At 45.7% G+C, this 24,926-nt stretch overlaps 1 protein-coding gene across 1 annotated transcript in view; it reads right to left on the reverse strand.

The window, feature by feature from the left end:
• The window catches only part of GPR158 (G protein-coupled receptor 158), a 123,315-nt gene extending 104,205 nt beyond the window's left edge, over positions 1 to 19,110 (reverse strand). Inside the window, exons 1-2 of the mRNA XM_080974386.1 lie at positions 17,977 to 19,110; positions 2,796 to 2,901 (exon numbers count right to left, since the gene is read on the reverse strand). Of these exons, the coding sequence (XP_080830512.1) occupies positions 2,796 to 2,901; positions 17,977 to 18,866 (996 nt within the window). The 5' untranslated portion in view covers positions 18,867 to 19,110. The remainder of the gene's footprint in view (positions 1 to 2,795; positions 2,902 to 17,976) is intronic.
• Positions 19,111 to 24,926: the final 5,816 nt, after the last annotated feature.

A 24,926-nucleotide genomic window follows, 5' to 3' on the forward strand; every position in this document is an offset into this window, starting at 1 on the left:
AAACCATTTCTACAGTTTCAAGACAGATAATCTAATCAGCCAGTCACATGTCGCTGGGGAAACAAACAGTCTCCGTCTGCAGAACATTCAACAATGGAGGCCTGGGCAAGGGGGCGGGGCTGGAAAGGGAGCCAGTGATTGACCACACATTCGCTCCATAAGACACACAGACATTTACCCTTACTTTTTAGGAGGAAAAAAGTGCATCTTATGGAGCGAAAAATACAGTACTCGCAGTGGAGGTTCATCCATTTGAGCAAATGAGGCCCTCAGTCTGCCCTTAGCCAGCCCTCACTTTCCTGCCTTGTTACTTAACAGCAAGTTCAGGGGGTGGCCCTGTCTATCAGCTTCGTCCTCGTCACCCTAAGTGTTGCCGTTGTAGAACCCGGTAGGGAGGAGGACGGGGACAACACTAGAATTTGTTGGCACTGCCTGTCACTGGCTCTAGCGCCACCTACTGTTGATCTCCCTGTCTTCCGCCCTACCAGTCCAAATAGGCTGAATACCACTGAGTACACTACGCTACAAGCATACTTCTGGATGAGGGACCAACTCCCTTCTCTTGCGGGGGCCCAATTAGTGCCATTGCCTTCCGTTAAGAGTTTGGGTGTAATCCTTGACGCCTCCCTTTCCATGGAGGCGCAAGTTACAGCAACAGCCAAGGCGACATTTTTCCACCTTCGCCGCATCAAGCAGTTGGTCCCTTACCTTTCCCACCCCGACCTGGCCACAGTGATCCATGCAACGGTCATCTCCAGGCTTGACTACTGTAATTCGCTCTACGCGGGGCTGCCCTTGAAGCTGTCCCAGAAACTCCAGCGGGTACAGAATGCTGCAGCGAGGCTCCTCACGGGGTCTTTGCCATGGGAGCATATTTACCCAGTGCTTTTCAAGCTGCACTGGCTCCCGGTGGAGTACAGGGTCAGATTTAAGGTGCTGCTTTTGACCTTTAAAGCCCTTCACGGCCTAGGACCCTCGTACCTACGGGACCGCCTCTCCTGGTATGCCCCACAGAGAGCCTCAAGGTCCATAAATAACAACACCCTAGTGGTCCCAGGCCCTAAGGAAGTTAGATTGGCTTCAACCAGAGCCAGGGCCTTTTCAACTCTGGCTCCAGCCTGGTGGAACGCTCTGCCTCATGAGACCAGGGCCCTGCAGGATCTGATTTCTTTCCGCAGGGCCTGTAAGACAGAGTTGTTCTGCCTGGCCTTTGACTTGGAGCCAATTTGATTCCCTCCCTCCCTCTCTTTCTTTTTTCTTTTCCTTCTCCTCCTGCAATGAGGCTACATTTTAATATTTTAATGTTCCATTATTTTAATGTTGTATTTTATTTTTGTTTTTAAGTTGTAATCATTCTTCTTGTTTTTATTATTGCTTGTAAGCCGCTCTGAGCCCGGCCTTGGCTGGGGAGGGCGGGGTATAAATAAAATATTATTATTATTATTATTATTATTATTATTCTGAAAACCAGTCATGCATCCAAAGTCGTAACTTAAATACATGCCTACTACATTCAAGGTCCAACCCAGGCACATGGATAGAATCCCGTAGATTAGGAGCAGTCAACAAGGTACCACCCCAGATGTTGTCTAAATACATCTACCAGCAGCCCACTCCTTGTAGTAAATGGTCAGGGATGATGGAGGTTGCAATCCATCGACATCTGGAGGTACCATGTTGGCCCCAGAGAAGAAAATCTCATTGAATTCAGTAGGGTTTAGTTCTGATCAAATATGTATATAATCATGCAATTAAATGCACTGCTTGTTGTTGTTGTTTAGTTGTTTAGTCATGTCCGACTCTTCGTGACCCCATGGACCAGAGCACGCCAGGCACTCCTGTCTTCCACTGCCTCCCACAGTTTGGTCAAACTCATGCTGGTAGCTTCGAGAACACTATCCAACCATCTTGTCCTCTGTCATCCCCTTCTCCTTATGCCCTCCCATCTTTCCCAACATCAGGGTCTTTTCCAGGGAGTCTTCTCTTCTCATGAGGTGGCCAAAGTATTGGAGGCTCAGCTTCACGATCTGTCTTTCCAGTGAGCACTCAGGTCTGATTTCCTTAAGAATGGTTTAGCTCCTGCACTGCTACCAGGAGCTAAACCATGGTTTGTCTCAGCATTACATGCAAATCTGAGCTCATGGTTTGTCTCCCCCTAACAAACCACGAGCAGTAAGCCAAGAACAAACCTCGATTACGAGGTTTGCTTAAAACAACACAAGCCTGGGTTCACACATAACACTAAGCCAAATCATGACTTAGCTCCTGATAGAGCATCAGCAAGCGTATGTGAGAAGCCAAGTAGCCACAATTTTCCCAATGTGTACCAGCGCACTTGCTTGTTCTCACTAAGTCGTAGTTTGGCTTAGCATTACATTCAAGCCAAGCTATTATTTTCCTACGTATGTTGTTGGGGGTTTTTTATGTGCATTTCCTTGTATGTTTAGCACTGAAATAAAGGGCCACAAGTCTGGCTGTACATGAATCATGTGGGTGGGTGTGCATGCACATATATTTGTGCCCATACATTTAAAAGTGATTACTAGATATATGCGCAAAATAGAAAGTTCAGCCCATTTATTACAAGAGGCTTAGGTGAAGGAACAGCAGTTGCCAACCACAAAGTTACCGTGTTCTACAGTTCGCTGCCATTGAAAGCTTGTACGGTCCATCTTGTGTGGGAAGCTTATTCCCATTTAAAAAGCAGGAAAATAAGGTTAAGACTTGCAATGTGGAAATCAAAGAGAAACATGGTAGAATGCATCATTCATTGAGATTAAGGTACGTTTCCTTACCTCGGAGCTATTTAAGTGGCATGTGTGAGTTCCTGAAAACCAGCCCTCATTTGAACATTGGTCAATGTCCACTTTTTGTAAGTTTATGTCCACTTTCACAACACCCCTGGAAGAAGAATAAGAAATGCCATTAATTCACATAGATTCAACACAACATTTTCCTTTCACTATTAAAAATGGTGGGAATGTAGTGCTGAATCTTAATTGCATTTATGAAAAGCTATGGTTATTTGATTTGATGTACTGTATTTCTAGGATACTAACAAACAGTAAATAACAGCAGAACATCATAAATACAGCATAAATCATATAATATAATTAACAAAGCATGAATAAAACAACTGCAATCTATAAAACACTAGTAACAAAACAGCAACCAGAAAATAAGCTAAACAAGACATTTACAGCATAGGTCATATTATATGATTAACAAATCAATATAGCATTTCTATAAAGCGATGTTAACAACATTAACAAAAAAGCACCTAAAAATAATAATCAGCTAAGCACTGTTAAATCCATACACACCAACCATCTCACTAAGTTGGTTCTGATAACGAGTGCCAAATTTGCTCTGGTTATTAGTACCAGGAGTAAAAAGAATACCTTTTTAGTGGGCTGTTACACATTAGTGGATAGCTGCAAATGCTTTATGTTTTGTGCAGTTCTTCATTTCAAAAGCTTGTATACTCCTACCCATCCCACAGATGTTGGCCCAGTCTAACCTATTCAGTCTCTCTATTACAGTCTGAAAACAACATCACAACAAGCTCCCAGTCGACTCTTAAGCCTTCTCTGAATCATCATCAGCTCATGTGTTGCTCGACATGAGATGTTAAGCTGGAAGAGAGCCATTCGTTTTGTTTCCGCCATTGTCAATAGCTGCCAGTATCACATAAAGAATCGCATCAAGCAGATTTCACAATTTTCACGGTACTCTAATAGGAGTTGTATTCAGCTAAGATCTCCTCTGAACAGACCCATTGAAATCAATGGACTTTGGTTAGTCATAGAAGCATAGAACTGTAGACTTGGAAGGAACCACGGGGGTGATCTAGTACAACCCCCTGCAATGTAGGAATCTTTTGCCCAATGTTGGGCTCAAACCCACAACCCTGAGATTACGAATCTCATGCTTTACCAACTGAGCTATCCACAGGACTTCTCGTGCCCATTGATTTCAGTGGGCCTACCTACTCTGCGTATGACAAACACTGGATGCAATCCAATATTAGTCAATTAGATTTATGAGCCATTTCTGGAATTGGCTCCCTTTGCAGAATGTTCTTGATTGAATCGGAAGGCTTAGAATTACTTAACCAACTACAGGTACAGAGCCTAAGAGTCCTGCTTGACCTGCTTTTCAATAAACAGGTTTGCTGTGGGGGCCAGAAGTGCTTTTTATCTTCTGTGTTTATTGTGTAGACTCATCCCTTCTTGAATAGAGAGGATTTTTCAATGCTGATTCATGCTTTCATAACTCCCTGCTCAATACAGGGCTGCCCTTGAATACAACGCAGGTACTTCTGGCATCTGAATTTCGGACCAATGTTTTCGGAGAAATATTTAAAAAAAATTAAATGCCCCATCCAAGCTTCCCCGCAGGCTGCCCTTTTGAACTTGTGGAATGATCCAACAACAATTTTACCAAACTAAGGAACTTTTGACATGGATGCTGGCTGCAACGAGAATTTCTTTGGCCCAGAAATGGAGGACACTACAGGGCTTAAACATAACATAACTCACAAATTACACATTTCTAAGGTCAGGAAGACCAGGGACATTTTCATGCACTTAGGTGGAATTTCATTTCTTATATTCTTGTGAACTGCCCTGAGATGAAGGGAAAGAGGGAGTTATTAGTGGGGTTTTTTGTTTTATTAAATATTTTATGTCCTGGTTTTGTATTTTTTTCTGTTGTGAACCTGGGATCTTTGGGTAAAGGGTGATATACAAATTTAATAAATAAAGATATCAAGAATGGTTTGAGGCTTCTCATGGTAAGAAAGGTTTGGTAATATCTGTAGTTCAAGTTGCGACTGTGAAGGCACAGGACCAGGAGCCAAGAAATGATGGCAAATCTGAGGAACAGGTGTGGAGAATTTCAGCTGCTCCAGGTAAACCCCCTGGGCTCAATGCTGGAAATCCATCAGTAGAGCATTGCTGGCAGGTGGCTGAAAACCTCCAGTCAGGGATAGCCAACATGGTGCTCTCCAACTGGCCATCTTTGCTGAGGCTGATGGGAACTACAGTATAACATCAACTGGACGGCACCATGTTGGCTACCCCTGCTCTAGGTAATTGACTCCATTGTCAAATTGCTCTTACTATCAACATATTTCTCCTATCCTCCTGTAAATGAAGCTGATTTGATCAATCCCTAGGCTTCTGAAGCAGCAGAGTAAGGCTGTCTACACACTCCCATTTACTCTACATCTAGTGCTCTCCCCACCACTGGGTTGGGAAGCCGTGTGCACATGACAACAACCACAATCCACATCCCCCCTGTTGTTTCTTGTGAAATACTGCATTCTGATGCACCAAACCAGTTTTGATCCCAATCGAGACCTGCTCATTGGCTGAATACATCCCTGCTTCCTGGTGTGGACATACAGCAGGCAGCTTAAGATACACAGAAAACCGTGCTGATCTGTACAACCACGTAGAAACACAGTTTTGAAACGCAGCCAAAAGAAAAGAACAACCTCACTGTGTTTTAAGCCAGTAACGCGTACACGGCAAAAAAAGCCTGTTCACGTATTTGAAGATTACTTCCTTCAGTGTATTTAAAGGAGGTGGGAATTGAGGAGCTTAAATTAGAGAGGGAGGATCAGGAACAAGGTAGAGAGACAGGAGCATCAGAAACAAACAGAGGGGTACCACTTTAGTACATGAAGGAGGCTGGGTATTCAACAGAATATTGGATGTAAAACACTGTGGGCAGAAGTAGCCAAAGGAGGTGAAATAGGAAAATATTTAGTGGCGGATGCAGTTTGCCCAGGATGAGTGGTGGGTTTATTTGAGTTTGTATTGAGATTTTTACCTTGCACTGTTATTCTTTTTTTACTTTTGAGAGAAGAAATAATAATAATAATGCATCATAGCTTATCTTGAAACCTCCATCACCAAATAGAATTAAAAACCTAAAAATGAATTATCTATTAACCTACTAAGCAGGCGCCGTATTAACTGTGCTGTCCAGATGTTTGATCAGGACATAAGACGTTAAATGCACGATAAGTACAATTTGGCTTGTCAGCAGCATTAGATCAGCCTGATATTCACTGAGACTGGCAGTGGCGCTTTTCAGAATTCGGTATTCAAAACAAACCAACGAAGGTAATTGAAGACCATCTGACATTCGTAAAGCACATTTTGCCCACAGAAACCTAGCTCTCCAATATCTATCATCATCATCATTGTTATTATTATTTACACTGCTAGCATGAAGTACTACAAACTTAGTAGTTTGAATGCCCATCAACAGATATGTTGCAGCTATGCACTTTGATCCCAGAATCGTAGAATTCTGAGTTGAAAGGGACCACAAGGGTCATGCAGTCCAACCCTCTGCAATGCACATATCTTTTGCCCAACGTGGGGCTTGAACCCATGGCCCTGACGTTAAGAGTCTGGGGCTCTACCAGCTGAGCTATCCCAGGCTGAGAATAAACTATAGCATGTTCAAGTGTCCAGAGCAATTCAAATTCATTAAATCAGAGCAATCCATACAAGAGGCCAGAAAGACAAGCCTGTTATTACGAACCCCGTGTTGCAGGGCAGGTAGCATCGTTTGGGAGAAAGGTGAGACAGAGGAGCAGGTGCTAAATGAAACACAGGGGGAAGGGCCATAGCTCAGGGGAGGAGCAGCCCCCTTGGAGGCAGAAGGTCCCAAGTTCAATCCCTGGCATCTCCAGGTAGGGCTGGGGAGACCCCTGCCTAAAACCCTGGAAAGCCACTGCCAGTCAGTGTAGACACTACACTGGTCTGACGCAGCATAAGGCAGTTCCCTTTGTTCCTTTAAAGGTAAAGGGACCCCTGACCATTAGGTCCAGTCGTGGCCGACTCTGGGGTTGCAGCCCTCTTCTCACTTTAGTGGCCAAGGGAGCCGGTGTACAGCTTCCAGGTCATGTGGCCAGCATGACTAAGCCGCTTCTGGCGAACCAGAGCAGCGCACGGAAATGCCGTTTACCTTCCCGCCGGAGTGGTACCTATTTATCTACTTGCACTTTGACGTGTGTTCGAACTGCTAGGTTGGCAGGAGCAGGGACCGAGCAATGGGAGCTCACCCCATCGCGGGGATTCAAACCGCCGACCTTCTGATCAGCAAGTCCTAGGCTCTGTGGTTTAACCCACAGCGCCACCCGCATCCCACAGATGACCTTTAGTGGTCGTTAAAACCCAGAGATTAATTTTAGGTGGTGTGGGATTCAAAGACTCCCAAACTGTGGTCCATGGGCCACTAGTGGTCTGCAGGCTTCATTCATGTGGTCCGCAGCATGTGCGCATTAAATGTTTGTTCTGATTTCTAATTGTATTATATTGCTTTATTTCCTTTTTTGCCTCTTATGTTGTATTTTATTGCATTGCAATCTAAAATCTGTAGCATGCAACTTGCAATGCAATAGAATACAATATAAGAAATAAAAGAAGCAATGAAAATACAATTAAAAATAGTTTAGCATCTAGCACAGCGCATCACAATTGCTACAACAGGCAGAACAATCATTAAGAGGTCCACCAAGACCCTCAGCAATTTTCAAGTCATCTGCGAGGGAAAAGACGTTTGGGAACCACTAACCTATTGTATTATTAGTTATTTTTTATATTACATTATTTATATATGACATACATCTCCTCCATATTTTATACTCACAACAACCCCATGAGGCATACCTTGCAACATTTCTCCGGTGAAAATAGGGACGTCCTAAGGAAAAGCGGGACATTCTGGGATTAAATCAGAAACCGGGATGGCTTCTGTAAATCCAGGACCGTTCTTGGAAAATAGCAACACTTGGAAGGTCTGCATGAGGTTGTTTAAGCTAAGAGTGAGCGATTGGCTCAAGGTAACCCAGTGAGCTTTGTGGCTGAAATGAGGATTTGAACCCTGCTCTTCCAGGTCCTAGTCCAGCACTCTAACCACTACACCAGCCCGGGCACCATGCCACACTGATGGTTGGAGGGCATGAAACACTTGCAGAATGCAAAAATCTCTCGGTGGAAAATCATCTTTCTCCTTGCTGTAGATTCCATCTAGAACAGCTAGATTCAGCTAGAAGCACAACAGCAGTAATTGGCTGCTTGGCAATACAATAAGGTTGCTCAGCAGAGCTAGGAAGATTGTGTTACCTCCAATTACGGCTGTTGTGTATGCTTATCTTGTGCACATTTGAGCTTTGCACAGATATGTCATAAAGGCTACAGCGCTTACATTTCATTTGGCCTCGCTATTCACACTGTCTCTCTCTTTATCCATGTGTCTGTATGTATATATGTCAACCCACTGAGACAAACACTTCATGCATCCAGGTCTAAACCACGAAAGCTCCTGCCAGAATTAATCTATTTGTCCTTAAGAGGATTTCTTGCTGTGTTTGCTGCAAAAGACTCACACAGCTAACCCCTCTACAACCATGACAGGGGAGGAAGTCTATAAATGTCAGGAGTCGCTCTTGATTGAAAAGGCACTCAAAGGGAAGTTGGGGCCCTCCTCTCGCAGCACCCAGTGCTGGAAGTTTACCAACACTTAACTAGGAAGAAATCCCACTGGAACCAATGAGACCTACTTTTAGCTATCCAGGGTTAGAATTAGGCCACCTAAACTCAATGGAGCATGTCTCCAGGGGTGAAGTCAAACCGCTGTGTTAGCACCACCAAAGGGGCCTTCTTTGGGGTGCAAACCTGGGCAGTGTGTATGGGGGTCCTGGGCTGCCCAGACAACAAAAAACCCCTCTCAGCCTCACTGATGTGGTCGAAAGGAAAGGAAAGCAATACATTTGGCACCAGCTTGGTTGTAGGAGTTGCCGGAAAGAGGCATACAAGGCTCCATCCAACCATCTTAGGATCAGAGTTTTCCTTCTCCCTCACTTCCATACCATCCAATTACAGTGGTACCTCGGGTTACAGACTCTTCAGGTTACAGACGCTTCAGGTTACAGATTCCGCTAACCCAGAAATAGTACCTTGGGTTAAGAACTTCGCTTCAGGATCAGAACAGAAATTGCGCAGCAGCAGCGCGGCGGCAGCAGGAAGCCCCATTAGCTAAAGTGGTACCTCAGGTTAAGGACAGTTTCAGGTTAAGAATGGACCTCCAGAACGAATTAAGTTCTTAAGCCAAGGTACCACCGTATTTCCAATGCAAAACCGGGACACATGTCTTCCAGGGTGTGCTCCTGGGCGAGACACATAGCCAGCCTCGCTCTTGCTGCCCCCCTCCACCCCCCAAAAAAGCACTTTCTCGGAGCAAGAGCACACGAGATCACAGCACCAAAAATGGCCACTGAGATATTGCACAAAGAAACAGGATGTCCTGTTGTTCACAGGGCATTTGGAAGGTATGCCCTTCCCTCCACTACAGCATGTGAAGAAATTCTTTTAAGTGCCTGTTAAAAACATTTATTTATTTTTTTGTTTAGGCAAGCCTACTGACATATGCAGAATGCTGGCATGTACTTTAATCTGGTTTTGGGTTTGTTTTTGCTTATTAGTTTTATTTATTTATTTATGGGTGTTTTAAACAGTTGTTTTGGATGCCATAAGAAATCTGAAACATTTGTTTTATTGTATCGTAGAAACAAAGATCCTCTTAAGAGTATGGTGCAAGATGAAGGAAAACTATGATTTAATTCAGAGGTATAGCATACTGCAGTGCAGAACAACACAAGCAGAAAAATTACATACCCACGCCATGTAAATTATGACACACAACTTTCTCTCTACCACTAAGAAGCAGGGATTTCTCCTGTCCCAAGTAAAGTGGTTGTGTGCTTCAGAAACAGCCCTGTATGTGCAAATCAGTGGTTATGTAAGTAAAGGTTGGGGACTTGCTGGGCTGAGATGTGGACAACTAGGGTTCAAATACCCATTCAGCCACTGTGTGACCTTGGACCAGCCATACACACTCTCTTACAGCCTAAGCTACCTCACAGGGTTGTTTTGTGGATAAAACGAGAAGGGGGAGAACCAAATACACCACCTCAAATTCATTGGAGGAAAGGTGGGATCTAAATAAAAATATTAAACATTTGAGAAAGAAAGAAAGAAAAGACTTGGGAATGCATGTGTGAACGCATGCTCTGAGTCAACGCCAGTGCAGAAATCCGAACGCCAATCGGCACATGTTTTCCCATGCAACACACTATGATCTGGTCCACATCTGCATTAAGACTAGATCAAGTCACATTATGGATGGGATAGCTCAGTCGGTAGAGACTATTAATCTCAGGATTTTGGGTTTCAGCCCCATGTTAGGGCAAAATATCCATGCACTGCAGGGGGCTGGACTAGATGACACTTGTGGTCCCTTCCAGCTCTACAATTCTATGATTCTATGTAATGAACACACATCCCCTCCCTACGGTTCATCTTTCATAAATGCGGGGAGCTTTCTTTCTCAGAACTGAGCAGATGTACTACTACCATATTTTTTTTCCTCCGGCGTGCATTTTGAAGAGGACAGCAGCCTTCACTAAAAATAAATTTAATCAGAAAACTGGGCACAGCAATGTGGGCATATGAATTAGATCCACCTGCAAAGGGAAATCCCTCTGGACCATTTGGAGCAGTTTGCAAGAGTCAGATCTGAAATCTATCTTGTCAATGAGATTATGGCAGTTTCTAATGCGCCTTCAGATATATGGCATAGATCACGGCATATCTGGGGAGTTCCCGGTAATTTAATCAAAAGAGCTCGTTAAATAGTCTTTTCTCGCTTCAATTACTGCTTGGCTGAATTCTGCCAGCAGAGGAAACACAGCACAGGATGAAGCTTTCTAGATGCAAAAACATAATGTTTAGAAGGAAGGGAGGACAGAGAGGGAGTCTGATTCTCCGCACCTCCACACCAAAAAATAACCCCCCTGAATCATTGCAGGAGCTTAGGAAGACCATTGGGTCCATCTAGCTCAAAAGACCTCCAGAGGTTGCTGAACTATAACCTGGGCCTGTGTCTTGAGTACGCTGCCTTATAGAAGTGAGTCGTGGGCAACCATCAGGAGCCTCGACGCCTTCCACATGTGATGCGTCAAGAAGATTTGAGGTATCACATGGCAGGTAAAGGTAAAGGGACCCCTGACCATTAGGTCCAGTCGTGGCCAACTCTGGGGTTGCGGAGCTCATCTAGCTTTATTGGTCGAGGGAGCCGGCGTACAGCTTCCGGGTCATGTGGCCAGCATGACTAAGCCGCTTCTGGCGAACCAGAGCAGCGCACGGAAACGCTGTTTACCTTCCCGCCGGAGCGGTACCTATTTATCTACTTGCACTTTGACGTGCTTTCGAACTGCTAGGTTGGCAGGAGCTGGGACTGAACAACAGGAGCTCACCACGTCGCGGGGATTTGAACCGCTGACCTTCTGATTGGCAAGTCCTAGGCTTTGTGGTTTAACCCACAGCGCCACATGGCAGGACAGAATTCTGAACAAATATGTGCTTTCCCAGCCCTGTCTCAGCGATATCTATGCTGGATTGGTCGTGTCCACAGAATGGAAGATGGCAGGATCCCCAAGGACGTGGTCGAAAAGGAGCGGGCTTCAGGCACCAGGCCTGTTGGCAGACCAACTCTGTGCTACAAAGATGTCTGCAAACGTTACATGAAGGCTAACAACATCCCACATTGCTATATGGGAATCCCTTGCGGACAGCCGCAGCGCATGGAGACTGGCAGTCAAGTCGTGTATCCACAGCAGCAACCAGAGGAGGAATAACCGCTCGGAGGAGAGCGGAAAGAGAAAAAATGCCATGGTGCATCTGCAGCAGCACAACTGGACGCCTTAATCTGCCCCAGCTGCAATAAAACTTGTCTCTCCCACATCGGTCTCTACAGCCACAGCAGGCACTGCAACCTGCCAACAGCTTGATTTCACCCACAAAGGCGCGCTCCTCCATTGCTTCCCAAGATAGACAGGTGCCAACAGCAGCTCCTGTGAGCTCCAGCAACTAATGCACTCACTGCCTGAACATTACAAACAGAAGGAATTAAACATCCTTCCCCTATTCAGAGATGGTGAGCAATCCTATTCTCACTTACCTGGGAATGTGCCCCACTGAACTTAAAGGAGCTTGCTTCTGAACAGACATGCATAGGACTGCAGTATTAATTTGCAGAGATCGGAAGTGGGAGTGAGGAACAAATGTTCAAAACTGTTTCGAGGAACCGTTGGCTCTCCAGATGTTGCAGAACTACAACTCCCACCAGCCCCCAGCAAGCACGGGCAAAGGTATGGTGGGAGTTATAGTTCAGCAACAGCTGGAGGACCAAAGGTTCCCCACACCCAGTTTAAAACAAGGCATCCTCAAAAAGCAATAAATAAATAAATCTAGGGATAAAGGAGAGACAGTGATTTACCAAGGGCTGGTTCTAGAAAATAGGAATATTTGAAGAATATGAAATAAATACAGCCTTTACAATCCATTTCCTAAATGGGAAGAATGCCTGTCCTTTAAAAAAAAAAATCTGTGTAGCACATTTTGCTTTGAGTGTTGCAGCCCCAAGATAAGATGGAAAGGATATCAAATGTTGAAGGCTTGTCTGGTGAGAAAATGTACTGAAAGGTTATTTCTCTCATTCCAAGCGGTGAAATGGGAAGGAGCAGGCAAACCAGAACATTAATATGTCCCTAACAGATGGCTCACAAGAGGCATTTTGCTGGGGGAAGACTCAGTGCAGCATTTTAAGGAGAGAAAGATGAATATTTCATCCTTTTACTCTTAAGGGACTCAACAAGAGGAGTTTGGAATTTTTAAAAGCCTCATTATCACTCAATGACACAGAGAAAGGGAAATTTAAAAGCCTATTTTGAGAGGCATGTGTGGTGATTAATCGTAATGATATAATGACACAGGTATAATTTTTCCCAATTTTTTTTTTACCATTTCAGATTGTGAATGGATTTAAATGAAAATTATGTTTCCGTTGTATGATTTGCTAACACACACATGGAAAAGGTGCTTAGAACAAGGATTTCGTGATTCTGCTGTTTTGTGTTGCTTTGATCCATTCATTGTACCTTAGTTGCATGCTTCTTTTGTACTAGGAAGTGCTGCTTTTATTTGTTAATTCTTTGCTATTGTAGAAAGCCACCCTGAGCTCAGCTTGGTTGCTGTAAAGGCAGTATAGAAATATTATATTGAATCAAATCAAGTACAGCCAAACATCATTCTCTGGGAAGTTCTGTCCTTCTAGTCACTAAACAGGCAACCAGATAAGTGGTTCAGCTCTCCAATAAAGCATGCAGATATTGCCTCAGCTAGAAATATGGGCTTGTATTCAACTACGTCCTAATCAAAAATAAATTAACCCTGCCCATTACTTCATTGGGTCTACTCTGAGAAGAACTGGCATGGAATACCACCCATGAACTCCATAGGTGTGAGAAGATAATATTAGGCTGTGGATTGGAGAACTCATCGTGCTTCTTGGCCTTCCTAGAACGTATGCGAGGCAGTAACTAAATAAAATTTATTTAGAAAATGATTTACAGTGGTACCTCGGGTTAAGAACTTAATTCGTTCTGGAGGTCCGTTCTTAACCTGAAACTGTTCTTAACCTGAGGTACCACTTTAGCTAATGGGGCCTCCCGCTGCTGCCGTGCAATTTCTGTTCTCATCCTGAAGCAAAGTTCTTAACCTGAGGTACTATTTCTGGGTTAGTGGAGTCTGTAACCTGAAGCATCTGTAACCTGAAGCGTCTGTGACCCAAGGTACCACTGTATATTCCACTGTATCACAGAAAGGAGTTTAAAACAGAAAACAAAAAGCTATGCAACAAAAGCATACCAAGTTAAAAACGAAGACAAGTAAACCATGGTGGAGGCGTTTAAAAGTTGGCACAGAAAACGCCTACTGAGCACATAGCTTCCATGGAGAGCCTTTTTCCTCCATGAATTTGTCTAATCCCTTTTTACAGCCATCTAAGTTGGTGGTTGTGAATGGAGGTGGAAAAGATCTATTGAATGTCAACTTCCCCATGAGGCAAAAACCGACTTAAACCTATGACTTGTTGGGATGTTCCGTTCCACCTTAAGGAACAGGCATGATTGTTGTGTGTCACATGCCTGTTTACACTCCAGCACAGCTTGGTGGGAACTTCCGTTTGTGCATAGCTTTTGCTTATGCTGTTTGCTTTGGACATGAAGGAGATCACACATGTTTCCTTTTGTCCTGATATACGCTGAATAAACTGCTTGTAAATATGCTCACACAGCCTCTCCTGCTACTTCTGTTGCACAGCGTTTACTCTGCTGAGTAGCGTGCCCTAGCTTCTGAAGCTCGGGTCGCAGATTCATGCTGCACCAAGGACTGGAGTTTGCCCGGCACACCAGCCTGTGGGCTGGAGCCAGCTGGGGTCCTGCCAATTGCCCCCGTTTCGTTGGCTGCATGCCAACATGACTATCCCTCCAATAAACTTGAGTGGGATAAATGCAAGAGGGGAAATAGTTGCGGGACTTGACATCTTTCCGCAGGGCCTGCAAGACAGAGCTGTTCCGCCTGGCCTTTGGTTTGGACTCAGTCTGACCCTTATGTCCCCCCCCCCCTTTATGGTTTTGATCTATGGGCTATTATTAAAATGAGGCTGAATTTTAAATTGTATTTTAAATTGTTTTTCCCCCTATTATGTTTTTATTGTAATTTTACTGGTGTTAGCTGCCCTGAGCCCAGCTCTGGCTGGGGAGGGCTGGGTATAAATAAAAATTTATTTATAATTTATATTTACTGGCAGTAGGTACAGAAAGTGTCATGGTACTATTGCAGCAACCTAACCGTTGCAGGTTTGTGGAAGATACGGTATATGTTAAATACATGTGCAATGACCAGCATTAGTCTTTGTAGGTAGGAAAGTATAGTTTAACTGCTACCATGATGACCTCTACTGGACATTTTATGTGGTAAGTATCACCTGTAACCCTTTTCTGTCCAGGGTTAGACTGGATGGCATCTAATAATATCATTAAATTCTGCAACAGTGTCGCCCCATTGACCAGGAGCAATTTTCTTACAAGTTAGTTTTAACTTTACATAATGAAACATGATGCTTCACAGCACAGAGAGAAGCTAACATGAACTGCAACAGTGCATGCTCCAAGCAGAGTATTCTTGTGTGAATAAAGGTAGGACTTATTGGAAGAGATTTTAAAGAGCTGCAGCCAGTTTCTTGGAAACCTGTTCCTTTGTTACCATTGAGACTGACCCAGTTGACTTCTGATTGTCTGGAAAAACTCAAGCGAACACCCCCTCCACTCACCTCTCTCTCTCTCTCTCTCTCTCTCTCTCTCTCACACACACACACACACACACCCCACAAATCAGCTTTACAGCTGGGTTTATTTCCTTTCTAATCCAACTTGGAAGCTCAGAGGTTGGTCAAGTACTCTGGCAATCCCAGATTCCCACCAGCCAATTGCATAACCAGACAGGAACCTCAGTGGAATAAGCCAAGGGAGTCCCTAGTTTACTTGGGGAATCAACCAAAAGGGCATTTAGTAGCTAGAGGGAGATGTGGATTAACCCAGATTAGAAGGAGACAGGCAAAGAGCAGCCTCAATGGACAAGGGGGAAAGGCTAGCACATCTAGCCATTGTTTGAAGTGTTGGACCAGTACCCCCCTAGAGAGTCCAACTGCCTGTCAGTGTCATCAAAGTTATAGTCACCAGTCTTATTTATTCATTTTCAAAAGGTCGCTTTACAAAAGGAATTCCACAACACTATACCAAAGGCAGACAGAAAACCAAGGGTGGATCCCAGGGTGGCTATGATACCGTACCACCAAAGCTTGCCAGCAGCCCTTAATAAAAAATATTTAATTCTTAGGACATCCATCAGAAAGTGCTTGATTTTGTAATGTGTATCTACATATTTTTTTAAAAAAAAAACTCCAATTCAGTCTAACAATGCACAGCAATTTGAATAGTCCACCTTCAGCCTTTTTTAAAAAAAAATAGTATTCGTTTCAATAGTTCTCAAAGTAAAAATGCAGGAAACCATCATCTGAATTGGCCTTGCTTTGCACTCTGTGTGTGTGTGTGTGTGTGTGTGTGTGTGTTTTAATGCTGCCAACAATAAATTATTTAAGCAAATCTTTCTCTGTTATGTTCTCTGGGCTTACAAGCTTCTTCTCAAATCAGAAGTGGCAGAAAGCAGGAATCAATCAGTACCCTGCCTCCCCAAAAAATCAACCCAGACACCTGCTTTGGTAACCAAAGGAAACTGCACACATTTTCTCAAAGTAACCGTTACTTGGCTCAACCAGACACTGTGCAACTGAAACCCTCATCTAGCAGGAGAGCCTGAAAAGCACTGGACCAACAAGCAGACAGAAATGTGGATGAAGGAACAAGGAATGGACCCGAAACAGATGGAGAACCAGGGGTGCCAGATCCCAGCTCAAGCACAAACAAAAGGATAACACTTCTAGTCCAAATTCTCCTATTCATATACCAGGAGCAGCAAGTTACTTCCCATAGCTGAACTATCTCAGCAGTCTGAGGCTTTGGAATATGTTGAATAGTACATTTTCCTGCAAAAAAATCTTGAGAACTGAAGTTTGTTTAAGGGTGCTTAGGAAATACAGTTCTCTGAAGGGTAAACTACCTGTGGAGGATCCCCAGGATTTTTTGGGGAGGGGGGATGTGCTTTAAATGTGTGATGTGCACACACTCCTCAGACTGGAAAAGCTCTATCATTAGCACTGCTGTGTACACAATGATAACTGTGCATGATCTGTAACTATTACAGCTGAATCCATCATTCGCCACATCGTTCTATTGCTCTACTGCTGTAATGTGGTGGGTTCAAGAAACTATTTTTATTATGCACATACACACTAATGCTGAAAGAGATCTGCAACTGCTAAAACACACACTCCCAGATTAAGTAAGGTGACAATAACTGGGAATGGGGGGGGGGGCTATATTGACCAATGGGTTGAAGTATTTAATAGGGCCCAATTCTGAAGGTAGCCCCAAAGGAGGCTGAAGTTCCAAACACACTTAATAGATGCAACTGCCACTCAACACAGCAGGGCTGGCTTTCGAGTAAACCTGTGCAGGTTTGCACTGTCTGTCCCACTGAAACCAGTCATGTAAACTAGTTCAGATTAATTTGAAAAACCCACTGCTTTTGATCATACTTAGGCATAACTTACTTTAGCTGGAACAAAGTCACGGTGTTCTGTTGATCCTAGCAACAGTACCAAACTACCAACTTTGCAGTCTCACTGGAGCTGGAAGTTTTCACAAGGGGCCTTTCCATCTCATCAGCAATGTGATTCCCTCTCTCTCTCTCTCTCTCTCACACACACACACACACACTTTAGCTCTCAAGTCAAATGGCTAAAGGAAACCTTTTCACAGAATTCTGCCTCCTTTTAGATGAAGCATGCTAATCTCAACCCAGATGGTTTTGAAAAAGAAAAAAGAAAAAACCCTTCTCATAAGGGTTTCCTACTTGCAGCTGCTGCTTTATATTAAGGTACTGGTGCTATGAAATTGGAAATAAGGGTGCCTGAACACAGAGGGACTTACTTCTGAATAAATACACATAGGACTGGGCTGCAAACAGATGTTCCTATGACCCTACTCATGCTACAAATATCTTTCTCTCTTTTAAATAAAAATAAAACCTCTCTAACTTTCCTATCAGGTTGGAGAACAGCATTCCAGTTTTATAGGATGCAAAACAAAACAAAAAGCTGCAATCTCATGCAAGCTTACATGGGAGGAAACTCCACTGAATTCAGTGTGGAGACTAACTTCTCAGGCTGCGCTGAAGTTAAAGGGCTTAACAAATATTATTTGGGAAGCCTGTGCAAGGAGCAAGAGGGATTCCAAGGTTCTATGCAAGTATATCCTCGCTCGTCACTCACAAAGCTTAGGCTTCTTAAAAGCAAAGAATCCCTTGTTCACATTTTGCTACAAAAAAAGGGGGGGGGAGAACCAAGAGACTAGGCAAACTTCAGATCTCCTACCTGAATTCAGGAAGGAGGTTCGGCTGAAGCCCATAAAAAGCTGCAGAGAGGGTGACCAGCCAGGCCGGCTTGTAATTCCCATTCTCACACTCCAGGTAGGGAGAGGACCACTTGATGTGGCTCCTCTCGGAGGCCACCGGGTGCCCATCCCTCCTCTTCAGGCTGCCCTCCAAAGCCTTGGCACCGGGAGGACTCAAGCCCTTGCGGTGCTGGTGGGGCCTCCCCTTGCGCTTCCAGGCCTGGAACCACTCGGTCTCGCTGGAGGCGTTGGCCAGGTGGTGAGCCCCGGAAGACAAGTCCTGCAGGAGGATGTGGCTGTCCTGCCGGATGGCCTGGAGGAAGACCTGCGGGGCGGAGGACCAGGGCTCCAGGTTGAAGGTGATGGCTGCCCGGGAGATGTTGGGGTCCCCTTCCAGCAGGCTCTTGATGAGGATCTGGTACCACTCCAGGTCCTCCTGCAAGTTCTGCTCGCGGCTCCGGTTGCTCTGCAGGATGGTGTTGAGGAAGTTGGTGGCGTGCAGGAGCGTGTCGAGGGCGCCGTGCAGCGACGGGGGCGAGGCGGCCAGGCGGGACTTCCCGGCCCAGGGGGGAGCCAGCTCGTACCTCCCGGAGCAGTTGGCGTGCCTCAGCTCCCGAGGGTCGCCCGTGTGGAGGAACGAGGCCACCTTGGCCGGCACCTCCGGGGACAGCCTCTGGGCCAAGACGGGGCTCTTCTCCAGGGAACCGCTCCAGGGAGGAGCCGCCGCGCTCTTGGCGCTGGGGTAAGGCGCCTGCTTCTCTCTGGCCGCTTTCCCTTTGCCAGGCGCCGCCTGCCCCGGGCTGCCCTCGGCGGCCGAGCCCAGGTGAGCCAAGAGCAGAAGCGCGAGGAGGAGACGCCAAGGCAGACCCATGTCCGAGCGGGGGGTGGGATGCTGGGGAGAACCCGAGTCACCTGTAGCGACGCCGCTCCTCGCCCGGGAATGGCGCAGGCTGCCCGCCTCTCGCCCAGGTTGCCTCCTTCCCGGCTCCGGGGAGATGCTATAGTTAGCCTGCTTACGTCTGCCTTCTTCCCCCGTCCGCCGCTGGCAGCGCTGGCAGGCAGGGCGGGATCCGGGCAGCGCTGCCTACGAGGCGGCGTCCTCCTCCAGGTGCGGCCGCCGCGGCGCCTCCATCGCGCGCTCGGTCCGCGCGGCTGCCATCCCCGCCCGAGGCGCCCGGCGAGCGGGAGGCGGGGCGAGGGAGAGACGCGCAGCAGGGAGGGGCCGGGAGATGCTTCTCCTCCGGCAGGCGCCCGCCGACTGGGGCGCTCGGCTTCCCCGGCTCCGCAGCAGCAGCAGCCCCGCCTGCCTGCCAGAAGGAGGCGGCTGCGCTCTCCCGGCTGCTGCGCCCACGGCCAGCCCCCTTTGGGATGCGGCCCTGCTCATAGGTGCGCTCAGGACGCCTTCGCAGCTCCGGGTGGCCGCGTCGCGCGTCAATCACCAGGTTGCCAGGCGGTGGGCAGGGCGCCGGCGGGGATGGGGGGGGCAGAGCGCGGGCGCTCCCCGGGAGAGGCGGGCCCGCCGGGCGCCTGCAGAGGCCGCCTTTGCAGGGACCCTCCGCCGCCTCCTCGGGTCGGGCCCAGCGGCGGGGAGGGAGGCAGCCCAGATCGGCTGGGATGCATTGCTTATCCTTGCACTTGTTTAAAGGTGATAAGAGAGGCCGGGAGGGCAGAGTTGGGTGTGAATGCCCCGAAAGGATATTAGGTTCGGTATCTTTATATATACTGTATATATATTTAATGGTATTAATGAATGGATTAATAACGGAACTAGGCGGAGATGATCGGAGATCAGGGAAATGGAGACACCTACTGGCTGAAGTTTTAAAAACTTCTCTCGGAAAGATATTAAAAGCTGAGCCGGGAGGCGGGAAGACAGGAATAGCAGATGAGGAAATGTGTTCAGCGCCGGGGAAGAAGCCTAGGTTTTCCTGGCTTTTCGTTGGGATACATGGAAATGTGGGTGTGTTTGTGTGTAAGTACATGGGAGATTTCCACATCACAGTGGAAATATCCCTGGGCGAGCAGCAGATTCAGTGGAAATCCACTTCACAAAGCTTCACAAGGTTTGAAGCAAATTTGCAGTCTTTTTGTTAAACTCTGAAGCCCATAGCAAATATATCTATCTATCTACATCTATCTTCATAGAATAAATATTTGATGTCTCCTGTAATGATTGTGGTTATGCATTATAATCATTATTATGTGTTTTGGCCTTGATCCAAGGTGCAGTTATGCATACTTTTATGTCCCATTGTTGATGATTGAAATAAAACAACCAAACAGTGTTCAGTTATAGCCTTTGTTTGATAACATGTGTGTGATGCCATGTAGATCATAGGAGGGCAGCAGTAGTACCAGTGATCTTGGTCTGGCTCATTGAGACCAATACACATTTTTCCATGGATGGCACCTAGAAAAAATGGACTAGCATTTGTTTAATTGGCTGGTAAATATAACTGTGCTGATAGTGCAGTATAAGCCAAAGAGTCATATCGTGGCTAAGCGGCAGTGTGTGAGTGAAATTCCTTGCCACTTCTACAATCACTGTCTCTGTCTAGTCTCTGTCTTGAAGGCTGATGTCCTCTCTGATGTCGCAGTGCCTCTTGGCTGTGCAGATTCTTAATGGGCCTTCTGCTGCTATTGGCTTACTTGCTCTGACGTCATAAAGTGACTTGCCAGTCATGACTAGAGACAACTAAAAGCGTTTCCAGACTCTCCATTTTCAGGTGGGATTCCATCACACACAAGTAAACTCAGGTTACAAATTCAGGTTAATGGGGGAGGATTTGCACAACCAACTCGCTTCCCTCAAAAGATCAGACTTTTTGTGTTAAGGAAAGTGTCCAGGAAATGCACTGAAACATTTGTGATAACACTTGCTTTGACTCACTGTTGTCCAACCTCTCCACAATTAAATTGGAATGAATGCTTAGGAAACAGGTTTTATGGAAGCAACCTTGAGTGCTCAGGCAAGCTTTCCAGATATTTCCCTGAACCAAGTCCCTGAGCAACCCACATGAAACTGAACCCAATTTACCATGTCATTACTCTGTGTGCTTTAGAAAAAGCAGCTTATTTCCATGCAAACATTGGACTGTTATTCCATATGTAGCCTGTAGAGAGCAAAAGTGGAAGGACACTGCCTTAATTGCTTATCATCTAAATTAGCATATTTTACTTCTTCCTCCTTCCATAATGGCTTCTGATACATCATCAGTGTCAAAATAATCGTTAACTCTATACTGGGGAATAGCAACAAATGATACTTCCATGAAGGGAAAAGAAAACCTACCAATGTAACATTTTTGGTACTCTCTATTTGCGATGCTTTCCTGCAAAGCACAGGAACTTTTCCAGTTATCCCCTCCATTGCTAGATCAGACTAAAGGCCTTCTAGTTCAGCATCCTATTCCCATGGTGGTGAAACAGGTGTCCCTGGGAAGTCCGCAAGCAGGACATGAGCACAACAACACTGAAAATTCCATTTATTGTCCCTCCTATGAAATTCTCAAAATCAGAAATTCTTGTGAATTGGATGCTGGTGTCAACAAAAGTGAAAGTGAATGAGGTTGTTTAGCTACTCAATAGGAGTAGCAAAATGTACAAATTCACCAATATTTCTACTAGATGCTCCACATTTGCACCCACCATGGCACCTTGCAGTGGTGAGTTCCATAGTTTAACTCTGCACTGTGGGAATGTGTCTTTTTTCTCTGAGCTGGATTCCCCCCCCCCCCCATCTTTCTGCTTCAAGGGATGAACATGGCTTACTCACAAACCTATCCATCAACCACGAAACCTCTTGGGCTTGCTAAACGTAAGGTTGGCAGTTCAAATCCACGTGATGGGATGAGCTCCCAGTGCTCTGTCCCAGCTTCTGCCAACCTAGCAGTTCGAAAGCACACCAGTGCAAGTAGGTACTGCTGCAGTGGGAAGGTAAACAGCATTTCTGTGTTCTCTGGCTTCCGTCATGGTGTTCCGTTGCGCCAGAAGCGGTTTAGTCATGCTGGCCACATGACCTGGAAAGCTGTCTGTGGACAAACGCCAGCTCCCTCGGCCTGGAAGCAAGATGAGCACCACAACCTCATAGTCAAATTCAACTGGACTTAACCATCAGAGAGCCAGTGTGGTGTAGTGGTTAAGAGCAGTAGTCTCCTAATCTGGGGAACCGGGTTCGCGTCTCCGCTCCTCCACATGCAGCTGGCTGGGTGACCTTGGGCCAGTCACACTTCTTTGAAGTCTCTCAGCCCCACTCACCTCACAGAGTGTGTGTTGTGGGGGAGGAAGGGAAAGGAGAATGTTAGCCGCTTTGAGACTCCTGAAGGGGAGTGAAAGGCGGGATATCAAATCCAAACTCTTCTTCTTCTTCTTCTTCTACCTTTACCATCATCACAAAGGGAACATTCACCTAAAGCAATAAACCAGACAAAAATAGTCGTGAAGCTAACTGATGTGTTAATTTCTTCTACTGAACTAGGTGACTCAAACAATTGGTCAACACTAATCTTTCAATGATTCTTTAGTATTGGCTATCATCCCAAATGAGATGTCTTTCATTCCCAACCTAAGATGACTCAAAGGAGAACAGCGGCAGCTATGGGCTCCAGCACATTTCATTTTTATTAAGCAGTAAACAACAAAAGAACTTCCTGGGGGGGCGGGGAGGGAAGGATCAACCTAAGGGAATAATATTTCCCCTCTGTAATAGAACACATAGCAAATAAGGTTTTCAAAGACACGCCTGCACCAAGGACAAAGAAGAGAGGATCAAGCTCTGCTATTACGTAGCTGCCATTCATCATCAGGACTTCTATGAAAGATAAATGCTTACCTTCATAAGACAGTCAACACATGCTAGTGGACCAGAAAATAGCAGATGCTAGACATTGCTTAATGCAGTAAAAGGTAGGAAAGTGGCTGGTGTTTAAGAAGAAGAAGAAGAGTTTGGATTTGATATCCCGCCTTTCACTCCCTTTAAGGAGTCTCAAAGCAGCTAACAATCTCCTTTAAGCAAGTTGGAGGCAGTAATGTTTCTGAATACCAGTTGCTAGAAACCACAGAAGGGGAGAGTACTTGTGGGTTCCTGCTTGTGGGTTTTCGACAGGCATCTGGCTGGCTGCTGTGAGAACAGGATGAAGAACTACATGGGCCATTGGCCTGACCCAGCAGGGTCTTCATATCTCCTTATGTCTGCATCTGGCTTCACCACCAGCCAATGTTTTGTTCCTGCCCCCTCCCCGTGCTTTAAGAGCTCAGGAGGACCTGAAAATGTGTGTGCTATTTTGTAGCATTTGGGTTGCAGAGAAAAACAAAGGTGGAGGCTCCACCTTGTTTTTAGGAACCCAGAGGTGCACCTCTGTTGTTATGTACTGAGTTGAATAGGATCCAAAATGCAGCAGTCTGATTGGTCCTAGAACAATGCAGCAGTATGATTGGTCTGCAGGAGCCACCCAATCTGGCTCCAGATGGAAGTGAATCCACAACCTGATTGGCCTACAGGAGAATTCCGGAATTAGCCAATCACGTGCAGCCCATTGTGTAAATAATGTATATAAAGCAGATACTTTGAGGGGACTTTCATTCCTCCTCACCACTATGAGCTGAATAAAGAGCATGAAATCCACTCTCGACTCTGAGTATATTTCATCTGTGAAGGAGCCCAAATAGCATGCTGGGTGGACCTGTGACAAATGCTTAACTGCTGTGCTATGTGAACTGACAAACGGTGCTTATTTACGCTTCTTCCCCGGCCACCCTCAGAAAATAAGGAACTAAGGGCCCTGAGCTCAAGTAACACTGGGAGCCCAGAGGTCTTCTGGTTGGGAAAGACTAGTAATAGCTCCATTGGTAAAGCATGAGGCTCTTAATCTCAGGGGCAAGGGTTCGAATCTCATGTTGGGTAAAAGGTCCCTGCATTACAGGGGGTTGGACTGGATAGCCCTTGGAAGGATAGCCTTCCAAATCTGCAATTCTATTATCTCTTTCCTTGTGAAGACCAAAGAGCTGCTTGAGTGCTTAGCAAACCCTCTGGTGCAAGCCCTACCCACTGAAATTACAAACGAGTAGAATCGCTCCTAGAAGAGGATGTTTGCCAGCCACACTAGCAGTTGGGATCTTGTTGATGCTTCCAGTTTGTTGATGCCAAAGAGACCAGAAGCAGCGACTGGAGCCTCTTTGCGCCACCTGCTGGTTGGTATACAAATTTGTTGCTGGCTGGCTAGCAGCCGCCGGCTGAAGTCTTTGCCAAAGATGTGCTGACGTGTGGTATTTTCCCGTTGAATATATTTTGGTGGGATATCTCAATATGCTTTTGTTGGATGGGGGTTTATTGTCAGCAGTTGTTTGTTTTGCAGGGATGTTTCGCCTGCTTTTTTGTGGTTCTCTTGGAGGGGCTGTCTGTCCCAGATGTTGTTTCGGAGATGGGTTTCTGCAGCACCCATAAGTAGCTGCTCCCTCTTCCTACTGACACTGAAAGCATTGGATTCAGTTTCCACCCCTCATTATAACCCATCCTGCATTCAAACACTAGACTAGGATGCACCCACACAGTGCAAAAAAAAACAGCAGATGGACAGACTGACTGACTGACTGTACACAGAGGGGAAGAGATGTATTACTTTGGTTGCCGGTTTCAAAACCCTCGTGAAATATGCTTCCAGAAAAAAAACATGCTGTTGATGATCTGAAAAAGTTGCAGATGTGAAACTCAAGAAATGAAGTTACAAAGAACAGAAGGGGAGTGGAGAAGATGACAGTGCACTTATTTAAGGCAATTAAACTTAATTGAGGGAGAAATAGCCATTTCAAAATACCTTTTTATTTTAATTTTTTCCCCCAAGCGCAGTTTTATTTTGAGCGACTAAGAAGTGGGGTGGGGGTGGGGGGAAATAGCAAATGTCTCTAGATAACAGCATCTGCCTTCCTATATCCA

This window comes from Podarcis pityusensis (genome assembly GCF_964106645.2).
Source record: "Podarcis pityusensis genome assembly, chromosome: 12".
In the NCBI taxonomy this organism is placed as follows: domain Eukaryota; kingdom Metazoa; phylum Chordata; class Lepidosauria; order Squamata; family Lacertidae; genus Podarcis; species Podarcis pityusensis.